Consider the following 17,051-nt stretch of genomic DNA (forward strand, 5'->3'; position numbering starts at 1 on the left):
TGTTACCTTGTGGTAGATCAATTGGTGATCCACGTAATAGGTCAACAGAAACATTTAGGTCTGCTTTTCTGATCCATTTTTATTGGTTACCTCAGTGTTCCTGATCCAATATGAAGATTCGCTCCACAAGCCTGGAGTATGGGTCAATATGACTGAAGTCTCAGTAACCAGCACCACAGCACACCTGGAGCTTTCCCCGTATGCGTATTACTCCTTCAGGGTCCTGGCACTCAATGACGTGGGACTGAGTGAACCCAGCGCTCCATCCAGACAGTACAGAACCAACCCTGCACGTGAGTTACCCTAGCATGAAAATAGAATCTTTAAACGTCCTTGTATTTTTATGAATCAAAGTTTGATTGTGATTCTCACAGGGCCTGACGGGAATCCATCAGACGTTGAAGTCATTGGAACGTCACCTGACAGTATGACAATAACTTGGAGGGTAAAACACTTATGATTTGATTTTATTCAGTAGAGTACAATCCAAAAAATAAAGGTTACAAAAGGGGGGTTTCACAGCAATGTTATTGAAGAACCATTTTAGGTTCCTTAGAGAACCAGTACCTTAGAGAATCAGTACTTAATCAGATCAGTTTTTTTAGGGTGAATAAGATTTTTTTTCTACTACAGAAAACCTTTGTGCATTGGAAAGGTTCCATGGATGTTCTTCCGAGGAACCATAGATCCCAATAACAAACCTTTATTTTTAATGCTATACCTACTAATTTAGCTGAGTTCCTAGTTCCTAGTTTACGTGGTTTCCTTTTAATGTCTGGTGACCAGGAGCTGACTGGGCTGGAGTCGAACGGTCCAGGCTTACAGTACAAGGTGAGCTGGAGACAGAAAGATCTGGATCAGCAATGGACTTCACTCACTCTGGCCAATGTCTCGCAATATGTGGTGACAGGAACGCCCACTTTTGCACCCTATGAAGTCACCGTGCAAGCAGTCAATGACTACGGTTCTGGTCCCAGACCAGAAGTGGTGCTGGGATACTCAGGAGAAGACTGTGAGTAAGCTTCAGAAAGCACTCAAATATATTTATTAGTGCTGTGAAATGATTAATCTTGATTAATCGCATTCCAAAATAAAAGTTTTTGTTTACATAATATATGTGTGTGTGCTGTGTATATTTGTATATATAAATACACACGCATGCATGCATATATTTAAGAAAAAAGGTTATGTTCATATATTAAATATATTTATATATAATATTAATTATATGAATATAAATATATACATGTAAATACATGTAAATATTTTCAAAATATATACTGTATGTGTGTTTTTTTATATATGCATTATAAATATAGACAGTACACGCATATTATGTAAACAAAAACTTTTATTTTGGATGCGATTAATCACGATTAATCGTTTGACAGCACTAATATTTATATCAAGATTATTTTAATATAACATTATTTCACATAGCATTATATTTATATTAATGTAAATTTAAATATTATTTTACATAATTTGCAGTGTATTTTATTCATTGTCATTATATTATATTATATTATATTATATTATGCTGATTGGGGCCAAAATCTAAACAGGCGTCACATGTACACATGTATGCACTGAAAATTTTCATCCGAGATGGTGGACAGATTCCTAGAAATATGGAATATACAGTAGTTCAAATTGTAATTACAAAAAAAAAAAGTTTTGTATGTCTTTGTCATCTTAGTACCAAATGTGGCCCCAGAGAACGTAAAAGTTTCGGTTCAGAATGGGACAGTGGCCGAAGTGCGCTGGGACGCTGTTCCTCTTTCAACAGTACAAGGGCGACTGAATGGATATAAGGTACTTACTTAACACAGAAAATACATTTACATCTCTAATATTATTCACCAATTACGGAGATCTACCTAAAGATGTTGACATTTGAGCTGCAAACAGTCTAAGATGTTGCCATTTTGTAGGTGAGTTACTGGAAAATGAGAAGCCTGCACAAGCAAGACCCTGAGCCCGTGAAACCACAGGAGCTCATCTTTCACGGGAGTGAGCCGGAGGGTCTTCTGATCGGCCTTCATCCCTACAGCCAGTACACCCTCAACATTAGAGCCTTCAACAGGAAAGGAGACGGACCCACCAGCTCCAATCACATATTTGAAACACCAGAGGGAGGTAGAGTGTGTACTTACTATATGTACTCACTTGTCAAAGTATGAAGAATTATTTAAAGGAAAACAATTTATATAAATTTTTTTTAGTTCCTGGGCCTCCTGCAGATTTAAAAATCAAAAATCTGAACCTGGACTCATTGATTGTGAAGTGGGTGCCACCTGTAGAATATAACGGTCACTTGACAGGATACTTGCTCAAATACCAGCCTAGTAAGTCTGAATTGGGTCATGTTTTATGGGTTTTTGTTGTTGATTTATAAAAAGATGCCGATCGCTTACACTTTTCATCCTCTCTATGTAAACTCTCCTCTCTCTCCTTGCAGTCAATACAACAGATGAACTTGGGCCGCTCAAAGAGCTGCTTCTACCAGCAAACGAGACCAGCATCACTCTGGAAAACCTCAAGCACAGCACTCACTACAAGTTCTATTTGAACGCCATGACTATCAAGGGCTCTGGCCCCACTGTCACAACAGAGGGCTTCACAATGGTGGACGAAGGTGAGGACTAGCTTTGTGAATGATTTTACAATATAACATTTTCAGGATTTGAGGCAAGGATCCAGGTGCAGTATTCTATCCTCAGCGGTGGCTTCACATAAATTGCAAGCAATATAAAACTTGTACAAAGGTTTGTGTTTCAATCCTCAATTTCCTGAATCGGAGTCTTCTTGTTCGTAGTCCATGTTGTACGTCTACAATATAATGCTTTTAATTCATTAAGGGTTGCATATTCTATGAATAGATTTAACACATACATAACATGCCATTTGTTCGTTTGTTTATTTATATTTGACTTATTTTTATATTTTATTTATATTTTTGTGTACTTTATATTTTATTATATTTTTAAACAATATTTATATTTATTTATAGTGCAATTCACTATGTCATATTCTTAATCAGTATTTTTATCTTATTTGAAGCACACAACTTCACAAAATTTTGTATTAATTTTTTGGAAACAGTGTAGTTAGAAAAAAATTAACTTAATTCTTTTTAATTCTAATGTTTTATGCAATTTTGCTTCTCAATTAAATAGATGCTGTTTTAGAGATATATTACAATTCTCTTGGAAAACAAGACAATAATGTTTAAGAAAATGTATTCATTTATTAATTGATTGATTGATTTTTTCAATTATACATTGATTTTTTTTTTTTTGCCTTTTTCATTCTGTCTGTGTATGTAAATAAGGATGTTCTGGCCTTTTAATTTTTCATGATTAAACTTGTTTTTTTTTGTATGTATGTACCTTCCAGCAGCATCATATTTCGTGACTTACTGCATATATTTTGGTTGTCAGGTGGCTGCTACTTACAGTATATTCCCTCTACCTTTCTCTTCTTTTGTCTCTCTCTCTCTCTCTCAGACTAGAAAGGCACTATAGCACTGAAAAGAGATAGATACTAATGCATGAACCTCCTCAGGCCAAAAAGCTTTACACCTGACTCGGCCTGCTCCATATGTCATGGAGAATCATGTTACCAGCAAATGCAAATTCCATCCCACTGCTTTCAGTAGGGCTTAGTTAGAACATCTGCTGTTTAAAGGAATAGTTCACCCAAAAATAAATGCTGTTGGTTGATTGCCTGAATGGCTGTATGCTGTTATTTTTTCTGTGAAACACAAAAGGAGAATTTTTGCAGCTCTTACAGTACAGTCTACAAGTCGGCTCCAAAAATGACAAAAAAGCATCATTACAGTGATTCACATGGCATGTGCAATATATTTCAAGTCTTTTGAAGCCACATGTTACTTTATATAAAGATCAGAATGAATTTAAAGTCGTTATTCACTCAGAATTGTTCCACATAGTGAATTCGAGAACTGAATAAATTGCAAAATAATAAAATTGAATAAACTGAATAAATCAGTGAATAAATTGCTCTTCTAAATTCGTTCTTTTGAATGATGACTAAGTTCCCAAATTGGACTAAGCTGAATTGATTAATTCAAATGATTCATGAATTGAACTGAATCACCTCTTTGACTCAGTCTCATCGTTAAAAACTCACTGCACATAATGATTCTTTTGGTCACAGTAACACTATTGTATGATTTCAGACGACTTGAGATCATTGAAGACTCTTGAACTACCATGAGAACTTCTCTGTACAAATGTCTTAAAACTTTAATGCCATGCAACTTGTTGAATTATTCACTCATTATCTTTCCACCCAGTGAACTCTAGTGAAAAATCATCATTTGTAAGTCGCTTTGGATAAAAGTGTCTGCTAAATGACTAAATGTAAATGTAATTCAAGAACTGCTACTATTCAAGAGTCACTTGAGTCAGTGAGTTCAATTCGAGAACCGAATCAATGAGTGAATCATTCCTCTGAGTCGGTTCTTTTAAATGCTATTTTAAGTTCACAAATTGGACTAAATGATTTGTTTATGAATTGAAATTATTCATGAATTGAACTGAATCGTAACATTTACTCAGTCGCAGTTAACTCACTGCAGGAGAAGATTATCAGTGAACGATGACTTAAATTTTGGTCCATTCATCACAGTAATGCTATCGTATCACAAACTGTTGCACATGAGTCATATGGCTTTCCTTTATTGCCCTTTTTGACAGTTTTGGAGGTTAACAACTGATTATTGTGTGAAAATGTTCATAATATGAAATTATTTTCAATTCCAAGTCGTACGGGTTTGGTGAGTAAATACCAGAAGTTTAATTTTGGGGTGAACTATCCTTTTAACTAGTGTAGACAAGGACATTAGATGTTTTTGAGTGTAGAGTGATGTTCAAACATATGATAAGACAGGCCCAGATCTCTCTGCCTTGACCCCAGCGTCCTCTCAGAAACACACAGTAACTAGCTCTCATTGCACCAGTGATCTGCATGTTCCTGCATGCTGTTAACTCAGATCTGTATTTCTCTTTTTCACTGCCTTGTTTTCTCTCTTTCTAATGTTTTGTGTTTCATGTTGTGTGTTTCACTATTCTCTGTATTCTTCCAGGCTCAGCCCCCCCTTTACCACCACCAACCCCCCCTGTCACTCAATCTTTGCAGTCCCCGTTTCACAAGGGTACAAACACTCCTGCCCCGGCACCTTTTCTCTCTTTCCTTCATTGTTATGCTTGTGTGATACAGTATTGAACAGGAATCTGTAGATGTTATACCTTTTAAAATCTCACAAGAAGTCACAATCATTATTTGAGCTTTACATGATTTACAGTATAGTAAAAAGTGAGTGATGACAGTTACATATACAGTACAGTTCAAAAGTTTGGGGTCAGTAAATTTTTTAAAGAGAATTTAATACTTTAATTCAGCAAGGATGCATTAAATTGATCAAAAATGACAGTAAAGAAATTTATAATATTACTAAATATAATTTTATTTAAAAAATGCAGGTTTTTTTTTAACTTCATATTCATCAAAGAATCCAGAAAAATAAATGCAGCCTTGGTGAACATAAGTGAATTCCTTCATAAATATAAAAAAAACGTACCCCAAAATTTTCAATGGTAATCTACTGTAAGTAATTTAAAAAAATACATCTCTAGTGATCCTAAAAAGACACTTAAAATCTGTGAATTTCTTTAGATTAGATATAAAATATAAAATCAAGTTGCATTTGCAAACAAATTATGCTGGAGCTTTTATTGGAAGCAACTTTGGTAACACTTTACTTAAAGCCTTTATGTATAATGCATTATAAAAGTAGTTTTAATGCATTAATGATGCTTTGTAATGCACCTTATGATGCATTGTACAATCTCATGAATAATTGTAACCACAGTTAACACATTATAACACTTGTCAGTTCATTGTTACAATATGCATTTTAAATTCAGTTATAATTATTTAGAACAAGATATAATGTATTACACTGCATATTATGCATAATTATAATGCATTATACCCTTTAATAACCCTTTATAATGCATTATACATATAGGCTTTAAGTAAAGTGCAACTTAATAACATATAAACATATAAAGGTGATAGTTTTTGGGGCCACTAGACTCTTTTTCATAATCTCTAAATTCTTCTGTCACTTGTATTTTTCCTTGTTTGATCAGCGCCTCCTGCTGGTCGGATGTTTGGGAGCGTGAACTCCTCGGTGGAGGAGGACCATGCTGTGATAAGCTGGGAATACTCGGGGCCGGATAGGAATGTTTATGTGGAATATGTTGTTGATAACAGTAAGATTGTCCTCCTTCAAATTTTAAAATTTCAATGCCATGTGAATTTTTCGCATATTTAAAATCACAGTTTAATTATACAAATTATTATTATACAAATTATACTATAATAATCAATAAAATCAACCTTTTTGCTATGTAATTAGTTTTGCCATAATCTCCCCTGCCGTCGGCCCTTCTCTCCAGGTAAAGAACCCTGGAAAACAGAGTTTGTAAATGGCACTCGGACATATCAGATTAAAGGACTAAAGCCGGGGATGTCCTATAGGGTTCGGGTGGTAGCCAAAGACCACTCGGACACTACGGTCCACAGTACAGAGGAGATGTTGATTACAGTTCCAGGTGAGGAGACCATGTCTGTAGACCACCAGCATCAGCCTCACCTGTCACTCACCCGTGAAGCCCCGCCCAGACTCAGTTCCAGACATTACCTGTAGTTTTGGTTTGGAATATTAGCAAATTACGCATGAGTCCAGATGGGTTTATGGAAATATAGATGCATGCCAGAATTACGTTTGTCCATCTTTTCTTCCTTCCTTTTTTCTTTGCCATCCTACAGCGGTTGTCTTATATATCGTCAGAGGACGTTAAATACACTTCCTCAAATCCATGTTTCTTGTTACCGTCATAAAAACAAAGATTTGAGGTTTTTGTTACCTTGATGTTCAGCTCATGTTCATTTTTACTTTACTGTAGATGCCAATATTTTGTGTTGTTGTTGTTTTGTGTGACATCTGCACGATAAATTAACCATAACATTTAAAATGAAAGAAAAGTGAGGATTGGTTCATTTTGTCCTATCTTTTTTCTGCAGCCATGACTAGCAAGCAGGTTGACATAGCCACGCAGGGCTGGTTTATCGGGCTGATGTGTGCCATTGCTTTGCTGATCCTGGTGCTCCTCATCGTTTGCTTTATAAAGAGGAACAAAGGAGGCAAATATCCAGGTAAGTGAATGTACAAAATTGATGTGTGAAACTGGAAGTTAAGTACATCTGTGTGGTGCTAATGCTGAATCTCAAATCTTTTAAACGATGCACAGGCCACATAAAAAAAAAAAAGTAACATAAAATAAGAAATATTTAAGATTCTGCATACACATGTGAACCCTGTGAACTTCAATACCATGCAACTTGTTGATTTTCCAATCTCATAGTAAAAGAAAAAGAAGATGCCCATCAAGACCCAGAAATCCAGCCCATGAAAGAAGATGATGGGACATTTGGGGAGTACAGGTGAGGAAAACAACTTATAGGAGTTAATCTACACCTATTTATATCACTTTGATAAGAAAAATGTTACAAAGTGTTAAAGTGATGTTGTTGTTGTTTCACGACTGATTGAAAGCAAACTTCTCTTGCTCAGGGATTCAGACCGTAATTTTTTCATTCCTCTGAGATGAATGTAAACATCTTTGGCCTCACCACAAAACAGCTTAAAGAAAGCAGGAGCAAACCATACTGTCATTATTATTGCTGAAGCAATGGAGTAAATATTATTGGAACTGGATGGTTTCAACTCACGATAGCTAATTCAGGACATAAATTCAGTATAGAAATATTATATATTAAATATTAATTAAATTATATATAATGTACCTTGGAATATTTGAGATCTTTCTAATTCAATTTCAGCTTCTGAAAGTGCCAAATCAGAATCACAATTGACAGCAGCCATCAGCCATGTTTGTTTTGCTGTCTTGTATTAACACATTTATTTCACATGTCCCATGTTTCACAATTGTATTTCACATGTCCTGTTCATGAAGTCCATCATTTGTTGTGTATTATGTCTCTGCATACATTTTTTCTTTACTGTAAAGTGATAACCTCATTGTCAACCATGTCAGTCTGTCTTATTTGTTCCTCCTGTGTGTTTTAATTTTGGGGGGAGTTCAGATCTACAGAAAGGTAAGAGGGGCGTTGCAAGTCTTGCATGCATAAAATCCTCCATTATTCATCTTCTAGTTACAGTAGAAAATCAAACAGATGGCTGTAAATTTTACGGTCAACCCAAACCCAACCTTGACTAAACTTTTAAATCCGAAAAGAAAAAAAAAAAAGAATTTTGCATAGTTATTTGTATTTTTGGATTGCATATAGTGATTTGACTTTGTTTTATTTATATTTTACTGCTTTTGTTTAGAAATCCTCAATGGTTATTTTATGGTTTTTCCAGTTTTGAGAGAAGTGGTTTATGCATTATGATGAATGTGGCCAAATTTACCCTTCCGAATGCACGTTATGACCAGTTATGAACATGCCTTCCGGATATAAGAGAGACGCATTGTGAAAATACCTGCACTAAACAGCATGTTGGAAATGGACATGTTGAATCCACTATCTCGTTTAGATGGTTTAAATTGTGCTATTGTAATATCCTCCCCTCCCCTCCCCTTGTCTCTACTCTTTACATCAGTGACACGGAGGATCACAAGCCCTTGAAAGGCAGCCGGACCCCATCCAATGGGACGGTCAAGAAGGACGACAGTGACGACAGCCTGGTGGATTACGGCGAGGGAGGAGACGGCCAGTTCAACGAGGATGGCTCATTCATCGGCCAGTACAGTGGGAAGAAGGAAAAAGACACGGCGGAGGGCAACGAGAGTTCGGAGGCTCCGTCTCCGGTCAACGCCATGAACTCCTTTGTGTAACTGACCTTTGACCCATCCAACACCCCACCTCCTTGTCACACCATCATATGGAGAACAGTCTCTATTGCACTGTGACCCCCTAACATCACAGCAAAATAAATAAAACAAACGCCCCTAATGAAAGACAGTGAGAATGCGAGATGAGGGCCAGTCCAAGCTTCACCGCGATTGGTCGGAATGAGAGTCACGTGATATTGAGACATATTAAGTGTATTATCTCACAGCGAGCATACATATATATTGATATATGTGTACAGGAATATATAAATTGACATATATTTTATTAACATGGCCCCGTTTACGTCAGATGGCATTGTATCACACCATCTTGTCCCTTGGACTCGCATGGAATCAGTAATTGACGTCACACCCTCAGCATTAAGGTGCGGTCACATTTACAGTTATTCTGCAAATTTTCACAAGCAAAATCCAATCGTTTCAGTAGGAATCGGTTCGATTTTCCATTAGTAAACAGGTTCAAGTTTTCACGGATTCAAAGTGACTTCTGTGTGAACAGTGCCTCATTCATGGCTACACTATTGACAATATACAATGGACTTTTTTGCGCGCAAAACTTCGCTAATGTGACCGCACCTTTAGCCAGCGTTGTGGAGACCGTGAACCTCGTCTGACTATATGATACTCACTTTTGCTTCACAGCTAATGCCTGTTGCGTTCTGTCGTCAGTGTTCAAATCGGTATTATGCGCATTTCAGGCACCAATGTCTTTGTGGGCATTGTTGTGAAGTATGTAATACGTGTAAAAGCTGTTCTTAGGCGTCAGAAGTTTTGAATATATACGAAAAAAAAAATCCACAGAATTTAAAAACTGGTTATCAGGGATGTGAGGTAGCATGTTTTTAACACACAAGCACTCTACACAGACGTGGTTTTATCCTTTTCTCAGTTCTCTTGTTCATTTTGCGCCCTGTGTTTATTCTATTTACTTTACGACTACATTTTTCAATGTTTTATCCCTGAAGAAAAGTCATCGATAGACTAGTTAAGGTTCACTTCATCCAGAACTGTTATTGTGAAGGAAAGCCCCCCAGTCAGCCATGTAGCCACCCGTGACCCCACTCTGGGCACCAGAATTCACGCTGCTCTTGGTTCGGTTGTACAGTATGGGATGCATCGAAGGCCCCTCAGCACGGTTCCTTAGTGCCTTGGTAGAAAACATTATTCTATACTTAAAAACGAGATTCCCTCTCATCGCTTTGAGCGCAGCCATTTTTTATATCAGTACTGCAAGTGACACCGAAGTCCTGGGCTGAGCGAAGACCGCAAGACTTAAGGAGATTATGTCACCTACACAGCCGCCACAGAAGTCACCTCAAATTGGGGTGAGGGGCATCTCATTCCCCCTGTCGACAGCTAAAAATACTGCCACTTCTCTGTAAAGAGTGAACTGCTGTTGATTGGTCTGATTTGACACATTTATGGCAACTCATAACAGCAATGGAAATGACCAACTGTGGTATTTGCAGTGGCTTGTCCTTGGGAAGACCTCAACATATGCGATACCAGTAGGCAGAAATATACACATTCTCACATGTAACCGTTTTTTAAATCATGTTACTGCATGTTATGAAGTATTACGAGCTGTCGAGTGTAGTGAAATCAGGGCTTCACTAAACACACGGTCGACAGGGGTGCTGTCGTCAAATACGGCTTGAGTGTGTGCGGTTTATGCAGGCATGCATGAATATATGTGTGCGTTTGGAATGGATGTGTGTGAATGTGTGTTTATGTCTGTCCACTGTATATATGGGGCGAGCCTTTTTTTCTGGCAAGGCCCTAGATTTTCATGATTTAGCTTGTCATAACTTGCATCAAGTTTTTTAGTTTGGAATTGTCTGCTTTTTAATGTATAGATCTGACATTTGCTTTGTAAATATCTAGCCAAAATTTTGTTTTAGACTCATTAAAGGATGCCGGGGTGGACCGTGAATGATAAAGCTGCTGAGATATCCGATCATAACTGAGCCCTTGAGCATGACAGTATATCCCAGAGTGCTCTAAGGGAACTGTCCCAGCAATTTGTGTACTATAAGTCACTTCGGATGAAAAAAACCCCACTTGAAAAGTGATGACAACCCTATTTCCTGAGTCTGAAGAACAGATCAACCGATGATTGAGTATGCGTAAGGTAGCGCTGCAGAAAACCGCACAGTGTTCCACCTGAATTCACACACACATCAGCTCTTACTCTTTTAATGGCACTGTTGTTTTCTTTTCTATTTGGCCAGGTAGTTTATGACTTTTTTTCTGTAGGGAAAATAAGAAAATGGACGCATCCCCAAAGAAGGAGGCCGGATTGCACTGCTGTAGGTGCAGAACCTTTTGAAGTGTTTTTGTCGGAGGGGGCAAAGACGAATGAAACGTAGTGTGTAAAATAATATTCTGGTTAATGTTAAAGCTACATGGAAAATAAAGCATGAAAGGCTGTGAAATGGTTTACTCTATAATATAATCGCAAAAAAAAAATATTTTGTATATAAAAGGATTTAAATAAATGTTGGTTTCCGGATTTCACTACCATCTGTCTGTTTTTGATTTTATTCCTTATACTCAATAATCTTAATCAAAGAACATTCATTTAAATTAAAGAAAATATTTTTTGTTGCTAAAACTATTTTTTTTATGTCAAAGCGACTTTTAAAGTCAAAGATAATTCAAGCAGTTGAAGCTTTTTGTTTTGTGTATATATATATATATATATATATATATATATATATATAATTTTATTTTATTTATTATTAATGATAATGATGTGCAGCAAAATGTAGATAATGTAACCAATTTATGTTCATATTTTTATTTAAAATGGAAATGTACCCCCAAATGATAACTTGACAGTTTCCTTTTTATAATGAATTTGTTAATCTGGTTTTCATTTTCATTTTTATAATTAAATTAATTGATTTAAAATTGGCAGAAAATGCACTCTATACATCTTACCCCACTGTCCCTTAAATGTTATAAGTGCTAGAATAAAACCTTAAGCATTCACCCAAGTCATTTTGGCCTTTTTATCCGATTGGACTGATTCACTTATTTGGAGAGTCTTGGAAAAAATAAGAATAATAAAATACACAATATACGTATATAAGCCTATATAAAAAATAAAATAGAAAAAAGAATTATATACATTCTGCAGCCACATCTGGAGTGCCACAGTTTCCTCCCTGCACTGTTTCTACATACAAACAAACAACAACAAAAATCTATTTCTTTCCCTCCCCTGCCAGTGTAGGAATTTAATCCAGTGGATTTGAACAGATGTGTGTGCATAAGCCTCTTATTACCTTAAATCACCAAAAATCACGTGCTGGTCCATATACATTTTGAATTCATAATTCACAAGTGCCTTAAAATCACCTTGACTAGTTTGAGATCCACTGCAGCAGCACATGGACTGAGACAGCATCCCTCTGTGTTCTGGCATCCTGGCATGCGCAGCTTCCGCTCTCATCCAATAGCAGGCTGGAGCCGCGCTGGGCTGCGGGGCGACGCGGTGCTTCTGATCCAGGTCTGTGGGTTTGACGAAGGATTTAACGCATTCTTCCGGTAAGTTTGCTGCTCATATGATGATATGTGACGCTGTGAGGGTTTCTGGTGAGAATACGATCTGTCTGTGACCTTCAGGAGTTTATTCTGCATGCTAAAGTCCGGATGAAGGTGTTCCGCGCAGTTTGGGAATATACCGCAATGCAGAAGAACAGGGTGGACGAGTCCGGTCATAGTTGATGTCATCCCTTTAATAATAAAAATGCATACAATAAACAAACAAAATACACAATAAAAGTAGAATACATATTACAGGTATTATTGAAAAATAATAATAAATTAATAAGTGTGAATTCATACAAATTACATGATATAAGTTAGGCTATTTTTAACATACCGATAAATTTGTTAATTGTTATGCTGAAAGAAGCTGTGATGCGAGTTAATTATATGATATTTACTTGCCTAAAGTTTAAACGGGACAGAAGTTAGTCCTCGGTTTCCTGGCAACAAAAAGGATAGAGTTATCACCAATGACGCAGTTATTACCAAAATACACTTAATATGTTATGATCACACCAAACTCTAATTATAATATTTAAAAAACAAATGAGGAAAAGGACAGTGAAATTCAGCTATTTTTATTGCTCTCTTAAATTAAAAGGTAAATCCTTGTATTCCAGTGCGTTTGAAGATCATTCAGATCAGCTGTTAGATTTTTACTGCCACTCGCTTAGTATGAGTTTACAGTAGACATGCAGTGACCTAAATCCGAGTGTGCAGGACAAGAGCAGACAGCAGATCAGAGGATGCAATGAGATTATAAGAGATTGGTGAAAATACCATGCATAGAAGTGGACCCCATGTGCATAACTTCTAAAAACAATTATTTAGAGAGATGGATGGCCAAACATGTTCTATAGATGCATGATAATCTGACATATTTTAGGTGGCAGATAAAAATGTTCTTGCTCACCCTCTGCAAGCATGTAGCCTATAAAAGTGCAGTGGCAGCAAATAAGAAATATGCTGCAGCATGATTGCATGTAGTATATAGCAACTGTGTATGTGTTTATGCTAAAATTCAGATTTACCTTTCCTTTATGTGTTACATCTGCAGTCATGACTGAACTTGTGGGTGTAAACATGCATGTCTACATATGTGCATCTGTGTGTGAGTGAGAGAGAAGGTATGGATTGCTGATTCACTTTTAATATGGGTAGGATGCAATAAATTGTTAATGTTTCCATTTTAGACACAGTCTGCTACGGTCTGCACATCAGAGTGAGACAATGCAGCTTTCAGTAGCTTCAACACACTGCAGCTATACAGCATTTCACACACACACACACACACACACACACACACACACACACACACACACACACACACGTTCTTTCTGTTTTTCTCTTTCTCAGGCTTGGTTTTTAACTGTCAGATCAAGATGGTGACCCCAGCCATGCTTCTGTGTGTGCTCTCTTACTTCTTCTTATTGGCCGGTGAGGAACTGAATGTGTGTGTGTGTGTGTGTGTTTAGCTAAATTTTAGGTACAAAATTATTCCAAGATTTTAGCTGAATTCCTCTTGTCCAGATATAAAAAAAATTATATTAAATATAGTAGACAATGTTTTTTTAACTCTAAAAATTAGAGTTTGGGGTAGGATACTCCCACATACAGACATACAAAATTATGTTGAAAATTTGTTTCATTGTTTGTTTCAGTGTACTACTCTCCCTCAGGCCATCCAAGATGTAGATGAAGTTGTTTATTCATTGAAGCAGGTTTGGAGAAATTTAGCAATACATTACTTGCTCAGCAATGCATCCGCTGCAGTGAATGGGTGCCGTCAGAATGAGAGTCCAAACAGCTGATAAAAACATCACAATCATCTATAACACGACGTTCAAATAATACCTTGTGAAGTGAAAAGCTGCATGTTTGTAATAAATAGATCCATCATTAAGACATTTTTTTAATTCAAATTGTCGCTTCCGACTAAATTATGAATCCTCTATCTATAATATTGGTTTATCCAGTGAAAAAGTTGTCTCGTCTGAATCAGGAGAGAAATAAGCACAGATCAAGTGAAAACAGCCCTTAACAATTCTAAACAAACATGTCGGTGGATTTTGATGTGAGAGGACAACGGAGAAAGCATTATTATGGATTACGGACTTGTATTTTGGCCAGAAGCAATGGTTTAAATTTAAAATGCTGTAATGATGGATTTGTTTCTTACAAACACAGCTTTTTGCTTCAGACGACATTAATTGATGTACTGAAGTTGGATTACTTGTGGATTATTGTGATGTTTTTATCAGCTGTTTGGACTCTCATTCTGACGGCACCCATTCACTACAGAGGATCCATTGGTGAGCAAGTGATATAATGCTACATTTCTCCAAATCTGTTCTGATAAACAAACAAATCTTAACTTCTACATCTTGGAAAGCCTGAGGGTTGGTAATATTAAGCGACTTTTCATTTTTGGCTGAACTATTCATTTAAATTATCTATTTATATTTGTAATATATGACTAAATTTATTTAATACCAAATGTTAAAAAAAATTCTGCTAAAACAAATGATACAAAGTGCTGTCCAAGTAAATTAAAGTTATTCTGAAATGTTTTGTTTTTGTTTATTTTCAGCTGCAATTAAACCCAGGATATTTGAACCCAGAATTTTTGACAGTAAGTCTTTAACTTTTACCTACAAGTAAATACGTGAAATGAAGTATTGATGTTCTTCACCTTAGTATATTTTACCACAATCAAATTGTTGGGTTGTTTTTTGTATATTGAATATAATGCTGGCTCATCTCATGTCATGTCCATCAGAGGAGGCCACAGGCTTTGGGCCCATATTTGAGGAGGAGCCCTTGGACACAGTGTATGCGGAGGATTCACCAGAGAACAAAATCTCCATGAACTGCAGGGCACGGGCCAATCCTCCAGCCATTATCAAGTACATTTTTTTTCACTTCTGATCCTGCACTTTGTTTGTCATTAACTCTGGGAATTGCAGGGAGGTGTTTACTAAATTGTTTGCACTTGCAAGAAGAATCTTTGAGAAAATCAGTCAGAAGGCCATTAATAAAACACTGTATTTCACAGATGGTGGTTAAACAACTGGGAAATTAAACTGATGGAACAGCCTGATGAGCACTTTAGCCTGGTGGGAGGAAACCTGGTCATCACCAACCCAGACAAGGGCAAGCATGCTGGGAAATATGTGTGTGTGGCTAAGAACGTGTATGGCACTGTCATCAGCAAAGAGGCCACCGTCAAATTTGGATGTATGTGACAGATACAGTAGGATTTCTTATGTTTGTAAAGAATATAAACTGTTTCCAGATGTTTGTTTTGTCGTATTCTCTCCTCAGTTTTTTTTTTTGTTGTTGTTCTTTTTCTGGCTGTAGACCTCAACCAGTTCCCTACAGATGAGAGAGAGCCGGTGCGTGTTAAGGAAGGACAGGGAGCGGTTCTGCTGTGTTCTCCTCCCTCTCGCTATCCAAGTAAGACGTGATCACTTTTGTTTTAAAATCTTTGATTAGCAGTGCCATAGTACACACATGCAACCTTTTTTGTGCCACCATGATAAAAAGCAGAGAGAGAGAGAGAAAAAACTTTTGTCTCAAATTAAGATTTACTTACGATTAAGATTTTGGATACAATTTTACATTAAATAAAAAAGTAAAATGTACATTAAAATGTAATAAGTAATTATATAAATAAATGTAAATCATTGCAAATAATATAGCTTTTTGACATAATATTCAATAAAGTGAGTAAATCTAAATAAAAATGGTCAGTTTCTAGAGCTACTCTTAAAATCTGATTCAGATTTAATAATTTAATAACAATAATAACACCACAATATTTCATAAAGAATATTTGAGATATAATTAGTGTTAACACTTTAACTCTAACATTACGTATCTATATTAGTTAACATGAACTAACAAGCAAAAGTTAACAAACGCATTTATTAATCTTCATGTTAATTTTAGCATTTACTAATACATTATTAAAATCAAAAGTTGTATCCGCTGATGTTATTTAATGAACCTGAGCTAACTTGAACTAACAATGCACAGTTGTATTTTGATTAACTAATGTTAATAAAGATTAATAAATACTATACTACTAATAAATACACTTGTATTTTCCATTGTTATATAATGTTAGTCAATGCATTTAACCAATGTTAACTAATTAAACCTTATTGTAAAGTGTTACCAAATTACTTTAACAATATATACAAATACCATACTCTCGGGGAAAAAAGGTACAAAGCATGTCATTGGGGCGGTATCTTTTCAAAAGGTCCAAATATGTACCTTTAAGGTACTAAAAGGTATCGTCCCAGTGACAGCTTTTGTACCTTTTTTTTTTTTTTTTAAGGTGCATTATACCTAACAATCATAGAGGGGATTTATGCACACGTCCACTTTCCTTCCAGCAACCGAAATCTCATTTCTTTCAGTTGTTTTTGTCTCTCAGGTGAGGTGATGTTCCGCTGGATCTACAACGACTTCCCCAACTTCATCATACCAGACCAGAGGCGTTTCGTGTCTCAG

At 36.3% G+C, this 17,051-nt stretch overlaps 2 protein-coding genes across 9 annotated transcripts in view; both read left to right on the forward strand.

The window, feature by feature from the left end:
* The window catches only part of LOC107725579 (neuronal cell adhesion molecule-like), a 64,609-nt gene extending 54,854 nt beyond the window's left edge, over nt 1–9,755 (forward strand). For 7 of the 8 annotated variants that reach the window (XM_016534877.1, XM_016534880.1, XM_016534881.1 and 4 more), the window contains 12 exons: nt 96–293; nt 375–445; nt 787–1,012; nt 1,700–1,815; nt 1,935–2,139; nt 2,226–2,348; nt 2,462–2,638; nt 6,183–6,305; nt 6,492–6,647; nt 7,120–7,251; nt 7,461–7,539; nt 8,723–9,755. In XM_016534877.1, coding sequence (XP_016390363.1) covers nt 96–293; nt 375–445; nt 787–1,012; nt 1,700–1,815; nt 1,935–2,139; nt 2,226–2,348; nt 2,462–2,638; nt 6,183–6,305; nt 6,492–6,647; nt 7,120–7,251; nt 7,461–7,539; nt 8,723–8,957 — 1,841 coding nt within the window. In that variant the 3' untranslated portion in view covers nt 8,958–9,755. The remainder of the gene's footprint in view (nt 1–95; nt 294–374; nt 446–786; nt 1,013–1,699; nt 1,816–1,934; nt 2,140–2,225; nt 2,349–2,461; nt 2,639–6,182; nt 6,306–6,491; nt 6,648–7,119; nt 7,252–7,460; nt 7,540–8,722) is intronic. The other variant, XM_016534885.1, reaches the window with a different exon arrangement.
* Nucleotides 9,756–12,355: 2,600 nt separating this feature from the next.
* LOC107725506 (contactin-1a-like) overlaps nt 12,356–17,051 on the forward strand; it is a 12,643-nt gene continuing 7,947 nt past the window's right edge. Inside the window, exons 1-6 of the mRNA XM_016534780.1 lie at nt 12,356–12,527; nt 13,887–13,967; nt 15,121–15,162; nt 15,310–15,436; nt 15,586–15,767; nt 15,891–15,986. Coding sequence (XP_016390266.1) covers nt 13,913–13,967; nt 15,121–15,162; nt 15,310–15,436; nt 15,586–15,767; nt 15,891–15,986 — 502 coding nt within the window. The 5' untranslated portion in view covers nt 12,356–12,527; nt 13,887–13,912. The remainder of the gene's footprint in view (nt 12,528–13,886; nt 13,968–15,120; nt 15,163–15,309; nt 15,437–15,585; nt 15,768–15,890; nt 15,987–17,051) is intronic.

The sequence above is a fragment of the Sinocyclocheilus rhinocerous genome, unplaced genomic scaffold (genome assembly GCF_001515625.1).
Source record: "Sinocyclocheilus rhinocerous isolate Xijiao unplaced genomic scaffold, SAMN03320098_v1.1 scaffold153, whole genome shotgun sequence".
Lineage (NCBI taxonomy): Eukaryota > Metazoa > Chordata > Actinopteri > Cypriniformes > Cyprinidae > Sinocyclocheilus > Sinocyclocheilus rhinocerous.